We start from the raw sequence: 21,645 nt of genomic DNA, 5'->3' as shown, positions 1-21,645 counted from the left end.
GGGGTCTGCCTTTCCTAGGCCCTGGCACTTCTGCCTTCGTGGGCCTCTTCTGCCTTTGACGGTGTTGATATAAAGACAGGGATGAAAAAAGGATGACGTTCTCTTCATCTTTTTCTTCGGATTTTAAAAGAAATTACGTTTTCCTGGATCCCTCAAAGTACCAGGGCCCAGGCATTGCGGCTGTTGTTTCTAATGAAGTGGGTCTGGCCACGCCTCCCAGCGAGCTGCCAGCCCTGGCCGTCTTCCTGTAAGGAGGTGCCCGGTGGCTTGCCCCGGAAGCCCCGTGGGGGGAGGCATCACAGCTTCCCTCCAGCCCAGCCCCGCCTGCATGCAGGGCTTCAGGCCCACAGGGGAGCCTCCTAGGAGGCAGAGATGTCCACTCACAAACCCCTGCTGCACACCAGGGCCAGGTTGGGGGGGTGGGAGCAGAAGAAACCTACCCGGGCCCTCCTTTTTTATAAAGGAGACCCTACAGTACAGAGGGCCAGTGGCTGCCCGAGGGATTCACACGCAGAGCCAGATGAGATGTGGGTGCCCCTCCTGTGCTGGGAAGCCTCCGGTTAACTTGCGCCTCCCTCTGTCCTATCCCAGAGACCCCACCTGAGCCTGGTCTGCTGTCCTCCCTAGCTGGCCCCCAGCTCCTCTCTAGCCCCTTCCATGCATCCCCCCCCCCCCCCGACTCTGCTCAGGATCCTCTGTGGCTCCCACTTAGGATGCCTTAGGATCCAGTCCAAGCCTTTTACCTGATGCTCAAGGCCCCGACTACCTGACCCTGTCCCACCTCCATGACTGTGCGCCCATTTCCCCTCATCCTGGGCAACTCGACATGTCCAAGGCTGACGGCTCCAACACAAGCAAAGCCCAGTCAGTCCAGGAAGGAGGCGTGGAAAACACCCTCCCAAACCCCAGAGAATGCTCAGAGGTGACAGGGTTACCCTGCTTGCCAGTCGGTTAGGCGCCTGCATTCTTAAGCAATGTGTCGTTCGGCTTCTCAATTCCAAGTGTGATTCAGATGGAGTTATTTCCCTCTGTTTTATCTGTGTGTTTACCTTCTTACATGAGTAATTCGTATTTAAAGGAACTGGAAAATATAAACAAAAAGGAAAAAAATAAAGTCACCTGCTCTCCCATCACCCATCGTCAACACTTAAGAGAGTCTTTCTGTGCCTTTTTCTAAGCATATAGACACACGTTCCTTTGCATGGATGCCTTCAGGCCGTACAGTCATTGGTTCTGTAAATTTGTTTTCTTCCCCTTACAATAAATCAAAAACCTCTTTCTACTTCATCAAACATTTGTCTGCATTGTTTCTCTTAATTGTGAACTGTTTCAAGCAAACAGAAGCATATATCAAACAGCCTTATACTGATTCGCCTGCTAGAGAGAGTGGGCATAACGGCCAGGCCAGGGGAAGACCCCTGGGAAGATGAAATTGAACTCTCTGGGGTACAGACTGGCCTCAGCCTCCCTAAGCATTGACAAGAGTCCCCTGGGGCAGCCGGAGGGCAAGGCCGAGGTGCGGCTCCCCTATCAGCGCGTACTGCAGGGCGGCGGTGTGGACATTCAGTACAAAGCAGTCAGAGGCGCGGGTGGTCTGTCTTCTTGCTTTTGAGCTCACTGCCCCTGTGTCCAGCTCTCAGGAGCACTTCTGTGGACACTTCTGTGACGTGGAACAGTGTCCTTTACGGAGCCAGGTAGCAGGACATGGAGGGGAGAACAAGGCTCATCAGACAGTGACCGAGACAGCCAAGGGTGGACGCGCGCCCAGGCAGGCTCTGCGGATATTCAGCTTTTGTTTCTTTTCTTGGCTGTGCTGGGTCTTCTTTGCTGCACGTCTTTCTCTGGTCGCGGTGAGCCGGGGCTCCTCTCCAGCTGTGGTGCTCCGGCTTCTCATCGCGGGGTCTCTCCTGTTTCAGAGCTCGGGCCCTAGAGCACAGACCCAGGAGTTGGGGTGCACAGGCTTTGTTGCTCCATGGCACGGGGAATCTTCTTGCATCAAACACGTGTCCCCTGCATTGTCAGGTGGGCTCCTAACCACCGGACCACCAGGGAAACCTCCAGGAGGCAGTCTTAAGAAAGACCGCAGAGGAGGTACCTTTTCGGAGAGCTTGCGTTCTATCCCATGGCTGACTTGAAGGATGCTTGACTGAGTGACAATTCCAAGTTAGAGATCCTTGCCCCACGGCATCATGAGGACATACTGATGAGCCAGCTGAAGCCCTTCTGCATTCTGAGCCTTTCTGTGTAAAACCTGTTTTGTTCTTCCTGGGTGGTTTTAAGCTTATTGTCCCCAGAGTTCTGGAATTCCATACTGATAACTCCTCGATGTGGGTCTAATTTCATCCATGGTGCCAACTCTCAGGACGCTCATATCCTTTATTTTTCAGAAATTAAAAGTTTTGGTTTCCTTCCTTCCACCTTCCACCTTCTCACTTCTCTTTCTTGAATCCCTGTTACTCAGAATCCTGGACTTCCTGGGCTGGTCTTCTAAGTTCCTTTCCTCTCCTACTTCTCATAATTTGCTTTTTTAAAAAAAAAAAAGAAAAGGGGGAAAAACTTTTGTGAAGTTTATTCAACTTTCTCTTCCTGGCCCTCTATTGATTTTTTAAATTTTTTACTTAATTTTTTTTTTTTGCATGTGAGATCTTAGTTAGCTGACCAGTGCCCCCTCCATTGGAAACATGGAGCCTCAAGCATGGAACCTCCAGGGAAATCCCTCTATTGATTTTTTTAAATTCTGCTGTCTTATTTGTTATTTCCAAGGCACTGTTTTTTGGTTTGTTTGTTTTCTGAATGTTCTTTTAAAAAAAAAACTTCCTGTTTTGTTTTTTTTTTTACCACTGATGCAATGGCTTCACTTACCTCTCAGTTATCAAGGGTACTTTTCTTAAAACAATTACTTTCTTCTCTCAAGATAGTCTTTGATTCCTATCAGAGATGTGGAAGAGATGTTCAGGTTAAGACATCAACAGAGGACATGCTGTTGTTATTTTTTATTTTATATTGTTGCTATGGTTTATTTTTGTTATTGTTATTTTTATTCTTTGCCACACTGCACAGTTGCAGAATCTTAGTTCAATCCCCACCAGGGACTGAAGATGGCCCACAGCAGTGAAAGCACCAAGTCCTAACCACTGGGCCACCAGGGAATTCCCACCTGCTGTTGTTTTATTTATTTACTTTTCTGTATGTTAGAGGCTCTCCTCAGATGTTTGGGGATCTTTGGCTGGCTGCTCATGATTAGAAGAAAAAGGAAAATAAGTCTACGGATGGTGTATGTTGAATTAGCTTCACTGTGACTTGAACTTGGTGGCTGTTCGGTAACTTCCTTGTCTGTCAATATCCTCACCTATTTGTTAGATATTTGTTTATTTATTTTTGGCTGTGTCGGGCCTCAGCTGCAGCCCGTGAGATCTTCTGTTGTGGCACGCAGGCTCAAGGGCAGCTTTCTTCAGACAGTTACTTTCTCTTCCCATCATAGTCTCTGATTCCTATGCATTGTTGTTATTTTTTAATTTCTGTAGCTCTGCTCAGCTTGAAGAATCTCAGGTTGTGGCAACCAGAGATCCAACCATCATCTCCTGCATTGGAAGGCAAATTCTTAACCACTAGACCACCAGGGACATCCCTGTCAGTATCTTTAGGATTTTCTTCTTGGACTGGTCACAGTCCCCAAGGGCCCTCCAGCTCTCGCCTGGAGGGTAGGGGTCTGGCTGCACATTTCTGGGAGCCCAGATCGGGGGAGCATGGGCAGAGTCTCTGCATTCAGCAGTCAGTACCCACTGTTCTGGGACAGTCCTCACATTCACCCCTGTCCCTTGCTTGCCTAGCCCTTACCAAAGCTAAGAATTTGCCAGAATGAGGGAGAGCTAGAGAAAGAAAAGATATCTAAAGATCTGTTGCCTTCAAAGACACCTTCAAATAGTTCTATCTCAGTCTTTTTAACCCTTAGATCTACAAGTGGCTAGCGCTGCCAGTTCCTAAGCATTTGAGAATTCTGTTGTATGAATAAGGGCTGGTTCTCAGCTCTCAGCTGTCTGCAGTCTGCTAAATCAGGTAATACTGGGCATCCTGCTCCCTAGCTGGAAGAGATTCTGTTGCTAGGGCCCCCTTTCCTGTTTTCTCTGTCCTGTGGTTTATGTCTTTAGAAGACTCCTCTTCTGTGGGTTGATGGGCTTCTGGGGGCAGCGTGTCCTCTGTTTATGTCTTAACCTGAAAATCTCTTCCACATCTTTGAGGACACAGCATTGTATGGACTTACCATCATTAACTAATCACCTCTAGTTGGATATGCACCTCATTTCCATCTTTTCTGTGTCAAAAGCAAGGGGCCTGCACATGTCCTAAGAGCTATGTCTTTGCTCATCTGATTCTTTTCTCAGGACAAGCTCACTTGGGAGATGATGATGTGAGTCCACCTAGATCTTTCTCAGTCTGAGATGTGGAGTGAGTGAGCCTGTGTGTGTCCGGGGTGTGTGTGTGTGTGTGTGTGTGTGTGCGCGCGTGTGTGTGTCCAGAGCTCCTTAGAGGCTGGCAGGGGAGGAAAGGGGTGTAGATACAGGTGAGTTCAGAATCAGATTCTCTCTAACCGAGTCTGGCACCACCACCCAGAAACCAGATAATCCCAATCTCCAGTCCTCCTTCTGTCACTAACCATCTGCCACTCAACCTTTGAGACTTTGTCTGAAAAGTGAAAATGAAAGTCACTCAGTTATGTCTGACTCTTTGCGACCCCATGGACTGTAGCCTACCAGGTTCGTCTGTCCATGGAATTTTCCAGGCCAGAATACTGGAGGGGGTAGCCCTTCCTTTCTCCTAAGGATGTTCCCAACCCAAGGATCCAGCATGTATAAATTGAGGATAATAATAGCACCTATTTACCAGAGCATTCAGTTCAGTTCAGTAGCTCAGTCACGTCGGACTCACACACCAAACCTCCCTGTCCATCACCAACTCCCGGAGTTTACTCAAACTCATGTCCATTGAGTCAGTGATGCCATCCAACCATCTCATCCTCTGTCATCCCCTTCTCCTCCAGCCTTCAGTCTTTCCCAGCATCAGGGTTTTTCAAATAAGTCAGTTCTTCGCATCAAGTGGCCAAAGTATTGAAGTTTCAGCTTCAACATCAGTCCTTTCAATGAATATTCAGGGCTGATCTCCTTTAGGATGGACTGGTTGGATCTCCTTGCTGTCCAAGGGACTCTCAAGAGTCTTCTCCAACACCACAGTTCAAAAGCATCCATTCTTCGGCCCTCAGCTTTCCTTATAGTCCAACTCTCACATCCATACATGACTACTGGAAAAAAACATAAACTTGACTAGACAGACCTTTGTTGGCAAAGTGATATCTCTGCTTTTTAATATGCCGTCTAGGTTGGTCATAACTTTTCTTCCAAGGAGTAAGAGTCTTTTAATTTCATGGCTGCAGTCACCATCTGCAGTGATTTTTGAGCCCAAAAAATGAAGTCTCTCACTGTTTCCCCATCTATTTTCCATGAAGTGATGGGACCGGATTCCATGATCTTAGTTTTCTGAATGTTGAGCTTTAAGCCAACTTTTTCACTCTCCTCTTTCACTTTCATCAAGAGGCTCTTTTGTTCTTCTTCACTTTCTGTCATAAGGGTGGTGTCATCTGCATATCTGAGGTTATTGATATTTCTCCTGGCAGTCTTGATTCCAGCTTGTTCTTCTTCCAGCCCAGCATTTCTCATGATGTACTCTACATATAAGTTAAATAAGCAGGATGACAATATACAGCCTTCACATACTCCTTTTCCTATTTGGAACCAGTCTGTTGTTCCATGTCCAGTTCTAACTGTTGCTTCTTGACTTGCATACAGATTTCTCAAGAGGCAGGTCAGGTGGTTTGGTATTCCCATCTCTTGAAGAATTTTCCACAATTTGTGGTGATCCACACAGTCAAAGGTTTTGGCATAGTCAATAGCAGAAATAGATGTTTTTCTGGAACTCTCTTGCTTTATCGATAATCCAACAAATGTTGGCAATTTGACCTCTGGTTCCTCTGCCTTTTCTAAAACCAGCTTGAACATCTGGAAGTTCACAGTTCATGTACTGTTGAAACTTGGCTTGGAGAATTTTGAGCATTACTTTACTAGCATGTGAGATGAATGCAATTGTGTGGTAGTTTGAGCATTCTTTGGCATTGCCTTTCTCTGGGATTGGAATGAAAACTGACCTTTTCCAGTCCTGTGGCCACTGCTGAGTTTTCCAAATTTGCTGACATATTAAGTGCAGCACTTTCACAGTATCATCTTTTAGGATCTGAAACAGCTCAACTGGAATTCCATCACCCCCACTAGCTTTGTTCATAGCGATGATTCCTAAGGCCCACTTGACTTCACATTCCAGGATGTCTGGCTCTAGGTGAGTAATCATACCATCATGATTATCTGGGTCGTGAAAATCACTTTTGTATCGTTATTCTGTGTATTCTTGCCACCTCTTCTTAATATCTTCTGCTTCTGTTAGGTCCCTACCATTTCTGTCCTTTATTGTGCCCATCTTTGCATGAAATGTTCCCTTGCTATCTCTAATTTTCTTGAAGAGATCTCTAGTCATTCCCATTCTATTGTTTTCCTCTATTTCTTTGCACTGATCACTGAAGAAGGCTTTCTTATCTCTCCTTACTAGTCTTTGGAACTCTGCATTCAAATGGGTATATCTTTCCTTTTCTCCTTTGCTTTTCACTTCTCTTCTTTCCACAGCTGTTTGTAAGGCCTCCTCAGACAGCTATTTTGCTTTTTTGCATTTCTTTTTTGGGGGGATGGTCTTGATCCCTGCCTCCTATACAGTGTCATGAACCACCATCCATAGTTCATCAGGCACTCTATCAGATCTAGTCCCTTAAATCTATTTCTTACTTCCACTGTAAGGGATTTGATTTAGGTCATACCTGAATGGTCTAGTGGTTTTTCTTACTTTCTTCAATTTAAGTCTGAATTTGGCAATAAGGAGTTCATGATCTGAGCCACAGTCAGCTCCCGGACTTGTTTTTGCTGACTGTATAGAGCTTCTCCATCTTTGGCTGCAAAGAATATAATCAATCTGATTTCAGCATTGACCACCTGGTGATGTCCATGTGTAGAGTCTTCTCTTGTGTTGTTGGAAGAGGGTGATTGCTATGACCAGTGCCTTCTCTTGGCAGAACTCTGTTAGCCTTTGCCCTGCTTCATTCTGTACTCCAAGGCCAAAGTAACCATAGCGTTACTGTGAGGAATTAAAACAGGCTAATATTTGAAAAATACCCAGGGCTCTGTTCAGTGTAACAGATGTTTGTTGAAAGCTTACAGCGTCTGGGCTGCAGGAATTATTAACATAAAAGAGAGCCCAGCACTGGTGCTTAATCAAAGACAATAAAGAACATGGAAACGTTTCAAGCACTTTTCCATCGCTAGGTTGAATATTACATTGCGCTAAGTTGCTTAGTCCATAAATGTTTATGAGGTCTCAGGGTGCGGTGTGCTGTTTTCTTCTTTCCCGCGCGGGTTTAAATTAGCAAGTGCCCCACGGATCCCCAGAGCCCAGGCACCAGTTTCACAGCCTGGGCGGGAACTAGTACCTGCGGAACCTTTCTCCCCGCTGGTGCCTCGGCCCGCCCGGCGGGAAATACGTCAAGGACCGCGCCACGCCGCCGGATGTCGGGCCTCGGTCGCCCCGGTGACGCGCTTGGGGGCCGGGTTCCCTCACCATGAGTGTCCGGGTCGCACGGGCCGCCCGGGCCTGGGCCCGAAGCGTGAGCGGCCGCCGCGGCTTCTCGAACTGGCCGCGGCCTCCGCCGGCTGCTGTGGACGTGGCGGCGCTGCTGCGAGAGGCGACCGCGGCGGACGGAGGGTCCCGGGACGCGGAGGCGGCGGCGGGACGGCGGGAGCCGGGCCAGTGCTCTGTGCTGCTCTTCCCCGGCCAGGGCAGCCAGGTGGTGGGCATGGGCCGCGGGCTGCTCCGCTACCCGCGCGTCCGCGAGCTTTACGACGCCGCCCGCCGCTTGCTCGGCTACGACCTGCTGGAGCTGAGCTTGCGCGGGCCGCAGGAGGCCCTGGACCGCACCGTGCACTGCCAGCCCGCTGTCTTCGTGGCTTCGCTGGCCGCCGTGGAGAAACTGCATCACCTGCAACCGGCGGTGAGGCCCCGGGCTCCCCGCGTCCGACTTCGGTTTGGCAGGTCCTTCCTGAGGTCCCACCTGTGCCAGGCGCTGTTGTAGGCGCAAGAGATAAAGTGGCGTGAGCAAAACGAGAATCGGTGTTTGCGTATTAGGGCAGGGAGATAGATCAGTTCAGTCGCTCAGTCGTGTCCGACTGTTTGTGACCCCATGGATTGCAGCACGCCAGGCTTCCCTGTTCATGAACTCCCGGAGCTTACTCAAACTCTTGCCCATCGCGTCGGGGATGCCATCCAACCAATCTCATCCTCTGTGGTCTCCCTCCCGCCTTCAATCTTTCCCAGCATCAGGGTCTTTTCCAGTGAGTCCATTCTTCGCATCAGATGGCCAGACCATTGGAGTTTCAGCTTCAGCATCAGTCCTTCCAATGAATATTCAGGGCTGATTTCCTTTAGGATGGACTGGTTGGATCTCCTTGCAGGGAGATAGATAGCAGAGAATAAAATATACTGTGAAAATTGCCTAGTGTGTGAAGGGGATGAAGGGCTGGGTTTCGATTGTAAGTGATCCTTAATCATTTAATGAATTACTAAACGGTTTTAGAAGGATGAACCTTTATGAAGGGTCGTTGAGAAGATGATGAAAGTATCCCTTCACTTGAAGTTGTGGGATGATTTAATATCAAAACATGTTAAGACAGAGCTTTACCCCATTTCATCCTCACCACAACCTTGTGAGGTTGGTAGCATTATTTTATGGATGGGGAAAGAGGACGGCAGAGATAGTAATTAGCTTGAGGGGTCCTGTGAAGTCGTGATAATAACATTCATCCAGTAATTATCCTGGGCCAGGTCTGTGCTGAGCGATTTAGAGCTCTTATCTCCATGTAATTCTCTCTTAGCAACCCTGTGGGGGTAGGTCTGCTCTGCCCATTTCACAGATGAGATAACTGAGGCAAGGAGGTTAGGGAACTCTCCCAGGCTGAGCATCAGATCCTGCTCTCTGTGACTCTGAAGGTCATGCGGTTAACTTCTGTACTTAGTGCCCTGTGTCTCCATCGGCCTGAGAGGCAGAAGCAGGAGAATCCAGAGCCCTGGGTTGGAGTCACAGCTTATCCACAGAGTCCAACGGCAGGGTTTGACCTCCACTGCCAGGGAAGTTCCTCATCAGTAAAGGGCTGGTCAGTGATGTTCGAGGCCACTTCAGTGTGTTGTCCTCCAGCTGGAGCATCAGGCCAGCAGACCCTGGCTCACTGAGCCACTGGACACCGTCAGCGCGCAAGTGCAGAGCCCCAGACTGAACTCCCCCGAGAATGCGGCCTCATGTTCTTCTGCATCTGTCCCTGCAGGTTATTGAGAACTGTGTTGCTGCTGCTGGATTCAGTGTGGGAGAATTTGCAGCCCTAGTGTTTGCTGGAGCCATGGAGTTTTCTGAAGGTACACGGGAAGGGGATTGATTTCATGCACGGGGTGTTGTCTTGCAGGGCCCACTGAGGAAAGGGGCACTGCCAGAAACAATTCTGGACCTACTCGGTTAGAGAAGGGGACACATGGGTGGAGATGACAGTGGGATCTGAGGACCAGACCTCAGCTGATTTTAAGCTTGAACGATTCATCAGGGAATTTCTTTCTCCTTGTAGTCTTGTGAAAGCATCTTGCTTTTCTGTCTGTCCCACTGTTTCTGTGCATTCTTGGTCCACTCGTGGACCTCCAGTGCCTGTCATGTGGTAGATGCTCAGTAGGTACTCATTAAGTGAAAGAGAGTAAATCAGTGTTTGATCTTGAGATTAGTTTCATTTCTTAAGGTTTTTGTGTGTAAACAGGTAAACATTTTGCTTATAGTTAAGTACAAAGGACTTGAATAGACATGTCTCTTAAGATCTACAAAGAACCAAAGAGTATATGACAAGATGTGCAATATCACCATTCATTCAGTTCAGTTCAGTTGCTCAGTCATGTCCGACTCTTTGCGACCCCATGGACTGCAGCACACCAGGCTTCCCTGTTCATGAACTCCCGGAGCTTACTCAAACTCAAACTCATGTCCATTGAGTCGGTGATGCCATCCAACCATCTCATCCTCTGTCATCCCCTTCTCCTCTCGCTTTCAATCTTTCCCAGCATCACGGTCTTTTCAAATGAGTCAATTCTTCGCATCAGGTGGCCAAAGGGTTGGAGTTTCAGCTTCAACATCAGTCCTTCCAATAAATATTCAGGGTTGATTTCCTTTAGGATGGACTGGTTGGATCTCCTTGCTGTCCAAGGGACTCTCAAGAGTCTTCTCGAACACCACAGTTCAAAAGCATCCATTCTTCAGCGCTCAGCTTTCTTTATGGTCCAACTCTCACATCCATACATGACTACTGGAAAAAACCATAACCTTGACTAGACAGACCTTTGTTGGCAAAGTAGTGTCTTTGCTTTTTAACATGCTGTCTAGGTTGGTCATCGCTTTTCTTCCAAGGAGCAAGTGTCTTTTAATTTCATGGCTGCAGTCACCATCTGCAGTGGTTTTGGAGCCCAAGAAAATAAAGTCTCTCACTGTTTCCACTGTCTCCCCATCTATTTGCCATCAAGTGATGGGACCAGATGCCATGATCGTAGTTTTCTGAATGTTGAGTTTTAAGCCAACTTTTTACTCTCCTTTTTCAGTTTCATGAAGAGGCTCTTTAGTTCTTTCTCGCTTTCTGCCATAAGTGTGGTGTCATATGCATATCTGAGGTTGTTGCTATTTCTCCTGGAAATCTTGATTCCAGCTTGTGCTTCATCCAGCTTGGCATTTTGTATGATGTTCTCTGCATATAAGTTAAAGAAGCAAGGGGACAATATAAGCCTTGACATACTCCTTTCCCAATTTGGAACCAGTCTGTTGTTCTATGTCCACTTCTAACTGTTGCTTCCTGACCTGCATACAGATTTCTCAGGAGGCAGGTCAGGTGGTCTGGTATTCCCATTTCTTTAAGAATTTTCCATAGCTTGTTGGAAAGACTAGAGATCCCTTCAAGAAAATTAGAGATACCAAGGGAACATTTTATGCAAAGATGGGCGCAATAAAGGGCAGAAATGGTATGGACCTAACAGAAGCAGAAGATATTAAGAAAGGGTGGCAAGAATACATAGAATAACTATATAGAAAAGATCTTCATGACCCAGATAATCATGCTGGTATGATCACTCATCTAGAGCTAGACATTCTGGAATATGAGGTCAAGTGGGCCTTAGGAAGCATCACTATGAGCAAAGCTAGTGGAGGTGATGGAATTCCAGCTGAGCTATTTCAAATCCTAAAACATGATTCTGTGAAAGTGCTGCAGTCAGTATGCCAGCAAATTTGGAAAACTCAGTGGTGGCCACAGGACTGGAAAAGATCAGTTTTCATTCCAGTCCCAAAGAGAGGCAATGCCAAAGATGCTCAGACTACCACATAGTTGTACTCATCTCACATGCTAGTAAAGTAATGCTTAAAATTCTCCATGCCAGGCTTTAACAGTATGTGAACCATGAACTTCCAGATGCTCAAGCTGGATTTAGAAAAGGCAGAGGAACCAGAGATCAAATTGCCAACATCTGTTGGATCATTAAAAAAGTGAGAGAGTTCCAAAAAAACAACTACTTCTGTTTTATCGACTATGCCAAAGCCTTTGACTGTGTGTATCACAACAAACTGTGGAAAATTCTTAAAGAGATGGGAATGCCAGACCACCACCCATTAGGGAAATGCAAATCAAAACCATAGTGAGGTACCACTTCATGCCCACCAGGATGGCTTTAATTTAAAAAACAAGAGGAAAATAGTAAGTGTTGGGAAGGATGTAGGAACCTCACACACTGATGAAATATAAAGCAATGCAGCCATTGTGGAAACAGTTTGGTGGGTCCTCAAGTTAAACATGGAATTACTTTGTGACCCAGTAGTTCTGCTCACAGGTCTGTACCTAAGAAATGAAAACACATGTCCACACTGGAAAACTTGTACAGAGATGTTTGTAACAGTGTTATTCATATTAATTTCCAAAAGGTAGAAATGATCCAAATGTCCATAATCAGATGAGTGGATAAACAAATTGTGTTAGATTGAACCAGTGGAATATTATTCAGCCATAAAAAGAAAGAAAATACTGATGTGGCAGTGTGGATGAACATCAGAAACATGCTAGGTGACAGAAGCCAGACACAAAACTCACTTATTTTTATATGAAATGTCCGGAATACATAAATTCATGGAGACAACAGATTAGAGGTTACAGTGGGTGGAGGGAAGGAGAAATGGAGAGCGATTGCTCGGTGCGGGTGGGGTGTTTGTGGGCTGATGGGAAGGTGTTTTTGGCCGTGCCGTGTCTTTGTTGCTGCACGGGGCTTGTCTCCAGTTGCGGCGCACCGGCTCTGGGGTGTGGACTCAGTAGCTGCTGCCTACAAGCCTAGCTGCCTGACAGCATGTGGAAGCTTCCCAGACCACGGATTGAACCTGTGTCCCAGCCTGCGCTGGTGGATTCTTCACCACTGGACCACCAGGAAGGTCCTGTACATTCTGGATACCACAAATACCGCTGCATTTGTGCACTCAAAACTGGTTATATTTTATGTGAATTTCACCTCTTTTTTAAAAATGCATTATAGAAAGAAAGCCTGGTCAAGAAAGTGAAAAAATTTTTCATATTTCTTCATCCTAATAAAGATACTTTATAGAAATATAGTTGAATGTGTACAAAATTTGCAGAATTATTGACATGTGTTTTTTCCCTTGACAGTTTGCAGTTATCTAATGCCTGCCTGGGAAGGTATCCACGTTTCTGTGTATGCTCTCCTGCCTCCTAACACGGGCTCTTAATGTGTTTCCTCCACAGTTCTGCTTGTGTAAGGGGCTAAAACTCCAGCACAGACATACACAGTGCTGGGAGAATGAAGATGTGTTGAGAGAAAGGGTGCAGGGTTTGTTCCTCTGACCTTGTTGTCCCATCAAACCCTGGACTTGTCCCTTAACTGCTTCTTGGTCTGATCATCTCTTCCCCACCAGGGAGCAGGCCCAGGACCAGGGTGATGCTATCCAGTAATTGCAGTCCATTCTTTTTTCTTCAGTTTTTACTGAACTATAGTGAATTTACAATGTTGTGTCAACTTCTGCTCTTCAGTGAAGTGATTCAGTTATACATACATACCTTTTCATCTTCATTTACCTGTGGCTTATCACAGGATGTTGCGTGTGTCCCCGTGCATCATAGTTGGCGTCTGCGAGTCCCAAACTCTCAGTCCTCCTCTGCCCCACCTCCCCTCACCCTTGGCGGCCACAAGTGGTCTGTTCTCTGTATCTGAGTCTGTTTCTGAGGCGTGTTCATTGGTGTTGGGGTCTTTTTAGTTGTTGTTTTCATATTTTATTTATTTATTTTTGGCTGCATCAGCTCTTTGTTATAGCGCGTGGGCGTCTCTCTAGTTGTGGCTTAGTTGCCCTGCCGCATGCGGAATGCTAGTTGCCCTACCAGGGTTCAGACCTGCGTCCCTGGCATTGGAAGGCAAATGCTTAACCACTGAATCATCAGAGAAGTCCCCCTGTGTCGTATTTTAGATTCCACATGTGACTGATACCATATGGTACTTGTCTTTCTGACTTACTTCACTTAGCATGGTAGTCTCTAGGTCCATCCATGTTGCCGCAGATGGCTTTATTTCATTCTCTTTAGTGGCTGAGTGGCACTCTATTGTATATATACGCACCACGTCTTCTTTATCCGTTCACCTGTGGACACAGGCTGTTTCCGTGTCCTGGCTGTTGTGAATCGTGTTCAGTCCATTCTCACATCACGATCACGGGAGCTGCCTCCCCGGGCACACAGCCCTGTCCTCCCACTTCATACTTGAGCCACACTGAGCCCGGAGCCCTGCTTTCTAGCTCATCTGCCTTGCCAGTGTCGAGCTCTCCAGTGAGGGCAGTCATGCTTGATTTACGATAATTATGTTATTAAAATTCATGTACTTGTTTGTAGTTTGTACATTATTCCAAGCATCTAAAGATTCTTAATTATTTTCCTTGTTCAGCGCCGTTTCTCTGAAATAATTTGTAGTTCTCAGTTTTCACTACAGTTCAGGCAGGCTAGATATTATTATCTTCATTGTACTAGCCAGAAATTTGGCCTAGAAGGAGGTCGTGACTTCCTTTAAGTGATGCAGCTCAAAGTGCCAGGGCTTCTCAGCAGCACTATTGACGTTTTGGATCAGATGACCCTTACTTGGAGGCTGTTTATCGTAGGCTGTTGAACCGCATGCCTGGCCTGTGCCCACTAGATGTCAGTGGCCCCCACCACCACCCCGATGATCAAAAGCTGTTTCCAGACACCGCCCTGGGGGGAATCACCGTGTTTAAGAACCGCCGTCCTGCACCAGCCAGCTGTCAGGCAGGCAGCTCTGTGGGTTCATCCATACTGTGCCGGGACTGTCCCTTGCTCCCTGCTGGTTGGGGACCGTCTCTGTGCAGTCAGGTCCTTAGAGCGGCGGCTTGCAGGCTGGTGATGGACCCCAGTGCCCGCGTCTGCAGCGCACAGCGTGCAGTTCACTTTGTTCCTCAGGTCTGGGCTTCCCTTCTCCATCACGTGCCCTGATTTTTCCAAATGTACTTCTCTCCACGTAGGTCTGTATGCAGTGAAAATTCGAGCTGAGGCCATGCAGGAAGCCTCGAAAGCCGTCCCCAGTGGTATGCTTTCCGTCCTTGGCCAGCGTCAGTCCAAGTTCACCGTCGCCTGTCTGGAAGCCCAGGAACACTGCAGGACTCGGGGCATAGAGAACCCTGTGTGCGAGGTGTCCAACTACCTCTTTCCTGACTGCAGGGTGATCTCAGGACACCTGGAGGTTGGTGTTGGTGGGAGCAGCCTTCCTAGAGCCCGGTCCGGTGCAGAAGGTGGAATTACTGCGTACCCGGCGGCCCGCCGAGCCTAGTGAGCGCTCTGCTCAGCCCTGGTATTGGGAAGTATCTGAGGGCCGGCGTGTGTGGTGGAGCGAGCGCTCCAGAGAGAGGCTGGGTAGTGTCCCCACTCCGCCACGTGCTCCAGGGATGAGGGAAGACGGGACCCTGGGCAAATCCCCAGCCCACGTGGAAGGTAAAGGGGCTGAACCGAGTCATCAGCAGGGCCTCTCTGTGATACGCTCTGGCCTCCTCACAGCCTCTCATGGCCTCGCGTCCTCAGAGGAGCAGCTGTCTCCTGCTGGGTTGCTGTGCCCTGCTCTGCTTTTCCTGAGGTGTCTGTTTTTGCACCCTTTCCTCTGTCCATCCTTCCACCCACTGCCGACATCCTTTCTCGGGTAGAGGACACACAGATCAGCCAGGGATCCTGCCGTCAAAGGAAGGCTGGCTGTGAACGGAAGACTCCAGGTCTCAGGGCACTGTAGGGGTCAGGCTGGCTACCAGATGGCCCAAGGATGCGGCCCCAGGAGGCACTGCACAGAGGGTGGGGTTGCCAAGAGCAGGGGCATCCCAGGCCAGGAGGCGCCCCGAACAGAAGGGGTAGTTCTGTGAGCCCGGCTGGGGCCTGTGGGGTGCAGAAGTCAGGCTGGTGCTGCCCCGTCTTGGCTCAGCTCATCCAGTCCTCAGGGCTGGTCCTGTGTTCTGACCAGGGTGGCTTAGCTGCAGGAAGCTGAGGCAGAGAGGCCAGTGCCCGTGCTGGTGGAGGCGGGAGGAGGGCTCACGTCTGTTCTACACTCAGCCGTGCTGGGCGCCTCCCCTCGGTGAGGCCTTGCCGGCTGGTGTACAGGGATCCTTCTGTATCTTCTCTGAATCAGGGAGAGCCAGCGGGTTCCTCCTGGGGCCCTTCTGAGATGACGGGAAGATCAGCTGCAGTGGCCCCAAGTTCATCACAGAGCTGGCTATTCATTCCCACTAGTAACCTTAGAAGGAAGCCTGGAATGGGCCAGGAGGGGCAGGTGTCTCCCTCTCGGGCTCCCAGACAGGTGGGCATCCAGTCCAGGTGGCGACTCCCAGGCTTCCCAGATTCAGCCTTTTGGTGCCACGGGAAGTACTGTAGCAAAGAGCTCGGGTGCAGCAGGCCCCCCGGGCAGCGGAGCTCTTCCCAGCGGTCGATGTGGAACAGCTTGCCCTCTGCTAGACCCGGGCCTGGGCTGAGCGCCAGGCACAGGAGCCTCTGGACTCTGGGACTGTGGCCTTGACGCCTGGAACTCGAGTGGGGTGAGTCCAGAGACTTCCCCCAGAAAGACTTAGACCCCGGCCGTGATGCAGGAGGTGCCTTTGAGTAGCTGTCTCCATAGGGGCCGGTGATCAGACAGCTGCAGGTGAGGTGGGAAGGGCTTGGGCTGTGGAGTCCACGAGGCCGCTGTGAGACGCACCAGAGGCACATCCCTCGGGGTGATGGAGACGGGTGGAGCGTGGTCCTGGGCGTGAAAGCACCAGGTCAGGCTGGTCTCTGCTGCAGTGACAGCCCAGCCCCCTCTGTGTTGCCCACACCCGTACATCACCCTCCGTGACGGTTCGCTGTGCTGGGCTCTGTTCCACGTGGCTTTTGCTCCAGGGCTCAGACAGCTCAGTGACCTTGGTGTGGAATAGACAGACTTCGGGGCACAGGCTAGTGACCTCTTATGAGCCACGGGCTGCACCGGCCTTGCCTGGGCACAGGCTGCATTCCTGCAGGGCGGGGCCCATGGAGCGGGCCAAACAAGCACCATCCAACTGAAAATATTAGCCCCATCTCCCCTTTGTGGGCACAGAGAGCTACCCAGCTGTATTTTTTCGTGTTACCAATCCCAGGGCTCGGTAACAAGGCAGTAATTGCTAACCCTTTTGTAGGGCTTGTATGCGAGGCATGGTTGTTATCGCAGTCCTGAGATAACTATTTTGCAGGTGAGGAAATTGAGGTAGAGATGGAGAAAGCAAAACTTCCCAAGGTCGTTCAGCTCCCATGACTTTCCTTGAGTCTTTGGGATCAGCTGGCCCAGCTTCTGAGCAGGCCATGGGTGGCGTCAGGTTGGAGGGACGCAGCAGACGGTTTAGTGCATAGGAAGCCCTTTGCTGGATCCTGGGGAAGGGCTGTCAGGGTCGTAGGTCTTGGGCTGTGTCCTGAGGGCGCAGGATCTCTTAAAATATACACTGTTTTAAAGATACTTGCCAAGTATGTTGTGGTTCTGAGTCTGGGCCTGTTAGTCCCAGAGGAGCCTTTGGGGAGAGACTTCAGGCTGCAGGGAAGGAGACTTTGGTCTTCTCTAGAGAAGCCCCAGATGAGAGCTTTCAGACCCTGGATTGTGAGATGAGACTCGGAGCCTCTTGAATTGTCATCTTGAAGTTTACAGAGTAACAAGGAAACAAGCTTTAGCAGTTATGATGAGTAGCAGGATTAGATGGCGCTTTTATTGTGTATCAGATCCTTCCACACCTCCTGTCTGGTCACTTCCCAGCAGTCTATGAAGTAGATGAAATTGTGCTTACTTCACGGATGGAATAAAGGAAGTTCAGAGACTTGCCTGGGGCCACTGAGCCAGTGAGTGACGGAGCTGGGACAGGACTGCGTTTCCCGGCCTCAGCTCTCTTTGAGGCCCAGGGTGGTCACCTACCCTGGCGGGGCATGCAAATGGTCAGAGGGGCTTCCGGGACACCGACTTTGCAACTGTGCAGGGTGAAATACACGCGTGGGTGTGTAGAGATACACATATTCTCTACGGAGGACTGATGACGTTGGTCAGTGGTGACCGCCTCGCTGCGTGTTTCTTCCCCTGAAATTCGCTTGGCTTACACCTCCCTTCTCGTTTCTCCCAGGCTCTGCAGTTTCTCCAGAAGAATTCCTCTAAGTATCACTTCAGACGCACCAAGATGTTGCCAGTTAGCGGTGGGTTCCATACCAGCCTCATGGAGCCGGCCGTGGAGCCTCTGGCGCAGGTGTTAAAGGCGATTGATGTCAAGAAGCCCCTGGTTTCCGTGCACTCGAACGTCGACGGGAACAAATACATGCATGCCAAACACATCCAGAAACTGCTGGTCCGGCAGCTGGTCTCCCCGGTGAAGTGGGAGCAGACGATGCACGCCATATACGAGAGGAAGAAGGGCACCGCGTTCCCCCGAACGTTCGAGGTGGGGCCTGGGAAGCAGCTGGGCACCATCCTCAAGAGCTGTAACCTGCAGGCCTGGAGGTCCTACAGTCACGTGGAGGTGCTGGAGGCCGACGAGGACCCAGAGCAGCCGCTGTAGGGCCTCCCGCGGACCCTGGCGTGGACGGGCTGTGGCCGAGGAGGACTCGGGCTCCGGGGAGCTGAGCCCAGCCTGGCCTTCCTGCCAGGCCGCCGCCTCTACGTGAGCGGGAGGGTAGTGTGCTTTGAATGCCCTGTGGAAAGCACTAGAAACGAGTGTTTCTTCACACGCCGGTGTCCGTCTCTCCCGCCCTTGAAACATGTCTGAGCGCTGGGGAGCTGCAATGTGCTGGTTCTGTGCAGACCGGTGGGTACCACCCCTGCCTCCTGGGCAGACCACGTCGCCTCCCCAGGCCCCAGGCGGCTCCTCCATAGGCAGAAGTGTTCTGAGGCCCGGGAAGGCCTGGCCTGCGGCCGTGTGGGCGCCGTGGGCCATGGCTTGAGGCCAGCACCAGACACCCTCCTCTGCTGGCCCAGCCTCCTCTGGACACGATGCAGCCAAAACCTTAGCGCCTGTGCCCCCTGAATCCAAAGGGCTTTAGGACCCAGCGGGCCTTGGCAGCCATTCTGTCCCCATCACTCAACAGTTGGGAGATGGTACCCCATGTGTTTACTTCCCAACAGAAAGCCTCGAGTGCCTACTGCGTGCCAGGGAGCGAGTGGCGTCTGCCTTGGTGGGGAGGAAGGTCCTTTAGCGAGGCGGGAGCGGCGTGGGGAGGGCAGCTGGGGGCCATGCGTCCTCCCCCACCCCCACGTCACCCCTTCAACTGCAGTCAGCGTGCCTGCTGTGTGCCCAGGGCCGCGTCCAGCTTGGGCCGCCCTCTGAGCGTATCCTCAGTCTGCTCCACAACGGGAGCACGCGCAGGGGCCTGCTCCTAATGTCAGTATTAAATGCGATCAGTTCTCAACTTCCAGGGTGGCTTTTTCATTACACAATGATACTGGGAAAATCTCACTGGGGATGAAATGTCTGAGCTCGGGTTTAAACGTGACTGTCGTGTAGGCATGCGTCAAACCCTGGGTAGGGTGTCTCTTTTTTAATTAATTGAAGTCTAGTTAATCTACACTGTTGTATTAATTTCTGGGGTACAGCAAAGTGATTCAGTTACATATATTAATATATATACATTCTTTTTCATATTCCTTTCCATGATGGTTTAGTCACAGGATAACAATATTGTTGCTTGTGCTGTACGGTACAATCTTGTGTTTTATCTATTTTATATGCAGCACTTTGTATCTGCGAACCCCAAGCTCCTAAGGGTCTCTCATTTTTAATTTTGTGGTTCTCAACTAGAGTGCTGTTGGTCTTTGAGCAGAACCAGCCTTCACTGTGTGGGATGGTCATGTGCTCGTGGGCTGCTGTCCTGGCGCCTAGTGATTCCATGCCAGTCGCACTTCTGGTCATTGTGACCCCAGACACGCCCACCCGTGTCCACAGCCCTCCCACAGCTGAGAATCACTGCCACAGATCCTTGTTTCACCAAGGCCTAGGTTTGCATGCTCTTTGGAGCACAATGAAGAACTATTTCTTAAAACTTTGTTTTACTCAGTTTAGTTCAGTCGCTCAGTCATGTCCAACTCTGTGACCCCATGAATCGCAGCACGCCAGGCCTCCCTGTCCATCACCAACTCTCGGAGTTTACTCAGACTCATGTCCATTGAGTCAGTGATGCCATCCAACCATCTCATCCTCTGTCATCTCCTTGTCCTCCTGCCTTCAATCTTTCCCAGCATCAGGGTCTTTTCCAGTGAATCTGTTCTTCCCATCAGGTGGCCAAAGGATTGAAGTTTCAGCTTCAGCATCAGTCCTTCCAATGAATATTCAGGACTGATTTCCCTTAGGATGGACTGCTTGGATCTCCTTTGTTTTGTTAGAGAATTTCAGATCTTCACAAAGAACTTTGTTAGTTTGTATTTTATTTATTTTTGGCTGTTCTTGGTCTTCATTGCTGCACAGGCTTTCTCTAGTTGCCGTGAAAGAGGGCTACTCTCTAGTTGGGGCTTCTCTTGTTGCGGAGCATGGGCTCGGGAGTTTTGGCATGTGGGATCTTCCCAGATCAGGGATCCTACCCATCTCCTGCACTGGCAGGCGGATTCTTTACCCCTGAGCCCCGAGGGGAGCCCTCGTTACTTTGTGATCAGTTGCTGAGTGTGCTGGGTCCCCCTTGGCTGAGAGCTGTCATGACAGGCAGCCTGGGAGACCATGCCATCTCAGCGGTCCAGTCCAGGCGCAGGCACTTGGCTGTGCCTCGGGCAGTTCTGAGGGGCACAGCCCCACGGGTGGGCGGTGGAGGGCGGGCCGTCCAGGCTGCCGGCCTCGCTGCTCCTCCGGGCGCAGCTCTTTGTCTCAGGGGCCGCCCAGTAGGAGTCCTGTGGCCAGTGGGTAACCGAATGTCACCCTGCCCTCTGCCTGACAGGGACAAGCCGGCTCTCCCTTTTGGAAACTGGAGAGTCATTTCTGGATTGAGACCGCTTTCAGCTCCTCTGCTCCTCTGGAAACTGCCACATTGGAGCAGCCAGAGCGGGTTTCACTCTGGATCCCAGTCTGATTAGATTGGAGGATCCTAGGATGATGGAAGTCTGGGCCACCTTGGTCAAGTCCCCTGCCTCTGGGCCTCAGTTTCCCCCATTGGGGGCTTGTCCAGGTGGACGGGGAGTGAAGTGCTGGCCCTCCACAGCCAGATCTGCATCGGCTCAGAAGGTCAAGTGCCGCGTTGGAGCTAGAGCTGCAGCCGGCAGCTAACCCAGGCCCGGGCTGGTGTGAACTGGGAGACACAGTGAGGCCAACGCTGGCCCTTCTGCCTCCACGCCCCAGCCCGTCCCCACCCCAGAGTCTTTGTACTGCAGTCCAGCTCCCCCAGCCCCTCCTCGGAAAGGACTCGCCTCACCCTCTGCAGGCCCCAGCGTTTTCTCAGTCCCCCAGTGCCCTCAGCACACGCCAGACAGTACTCTTAGCTGATGAATGTGCATCTTTTCCCTTCCTAAAGAGAATGTGAGATCTGAGGCAGGGATCTCTGCCTTTTTTATATCCCCAGAACCTACACCAGTGGCTGATATAATGGAGTCGGGGCTCCTGATACCACAGACGGAAAGAATGTTGCAAACCCCAGGACAGGATGACCCTGGCAAACAGTATCCCTGAATTCTGCCCAGCTAGCATCAGCCACACCCGGAGGCTCCATACTGTGTTTCCGGTCCTCTCTCCTCTGAGGAGTCCCAAACTCCTTGAAAAGGCATGGGCATCCACATGGGTTACACGGCGGGGTGGGCAGTTTGTCCTGAGAACTCAAGATGGAACAAGCTGGGAGGACTTCCTGGAAGAGGCACCTCTGGATTTGGCCTTGCCACATCCCTAGCCATTCTACAGTGGGTCCCTGGGCCTAGGAGTCAGTAGGTCACACAGGGTGAGCCCTG

At 50.3% G+C, this 21,645-nt stretch overlaps 1 protein-coding gene across 1 annotated transcript; it reads left to right on the top strand.

The window, feature by feature from the left end:
• Window positions 1-7,659: 7,659 nt before the first annotated feature.
• MCAT (malonyl-CoA-acyl carrier protein transacylase) lies at window positions 7,660-19,136 on the top strand. The gene is made up of 4 exons (XM_020883039.2): window positions 7,660-8,137; window positions 9,465-9,552; window positions 14,735-14,952; window positions 17,861-19,136. Exons 1-4 carry the CDS (start codon window positions 7,709-7,711, stop codon window positions 18,287-18,289), a joined length of 1,164 nt encoding a protein of 387 aa, XP_020738698.2. The 5' UTR covers window positions 7,660-7,708; the 3' UTR covers window positions 18,290-19,136.
• The last annotated feature ends 2,509 nt before the right edge of the window (window positions 19,137-21,645 follow it).

The sequence above is a fragment of the Odocoileus virginianus genome, chromosome 23 (genome assembly GCF_023699985.2).
Source record: "Odocoileus virginianus isolate 20LAN1187 ecotype Illinois chromosome 23, Ovbor_1.2, whole genome shotgun sequence".
NCBI lineage: Eukaryota > Metazoa > Chordata > Mammalia > Artiodactyla > Cervidae > Odocoileus > Odocoileus virginianus.
The sequence above is the reverse complement of the archived record's forward strand: the minus strand, read 5'-3'. Positions and strand labels throughout refer to the sequence as shown.

Coding starts and splice junctions, on each gene's coding strand:
- MCAT (XM_020883039.2), top strand. CDS start 7,709: ATGAGTGTCCGGGTCGCACGGGCCGCCCGGGCCTGGGCCCGAAGCGTG. Junction 9,553..14,734: donor AGCCATGGAGTTTTCTGAAG/GTACACGGGAAG, acceptor CTCTCCACGTAG/GTCTGTATGCAGTGAAAATT. Junction 14,953..17,860: donor TGATCTCAGGACACCTGGAG/GTTGGTGTTGGT, acceptor CGTTTCTCCCAG/GCTCTGCAGTTTCTCCAGAA.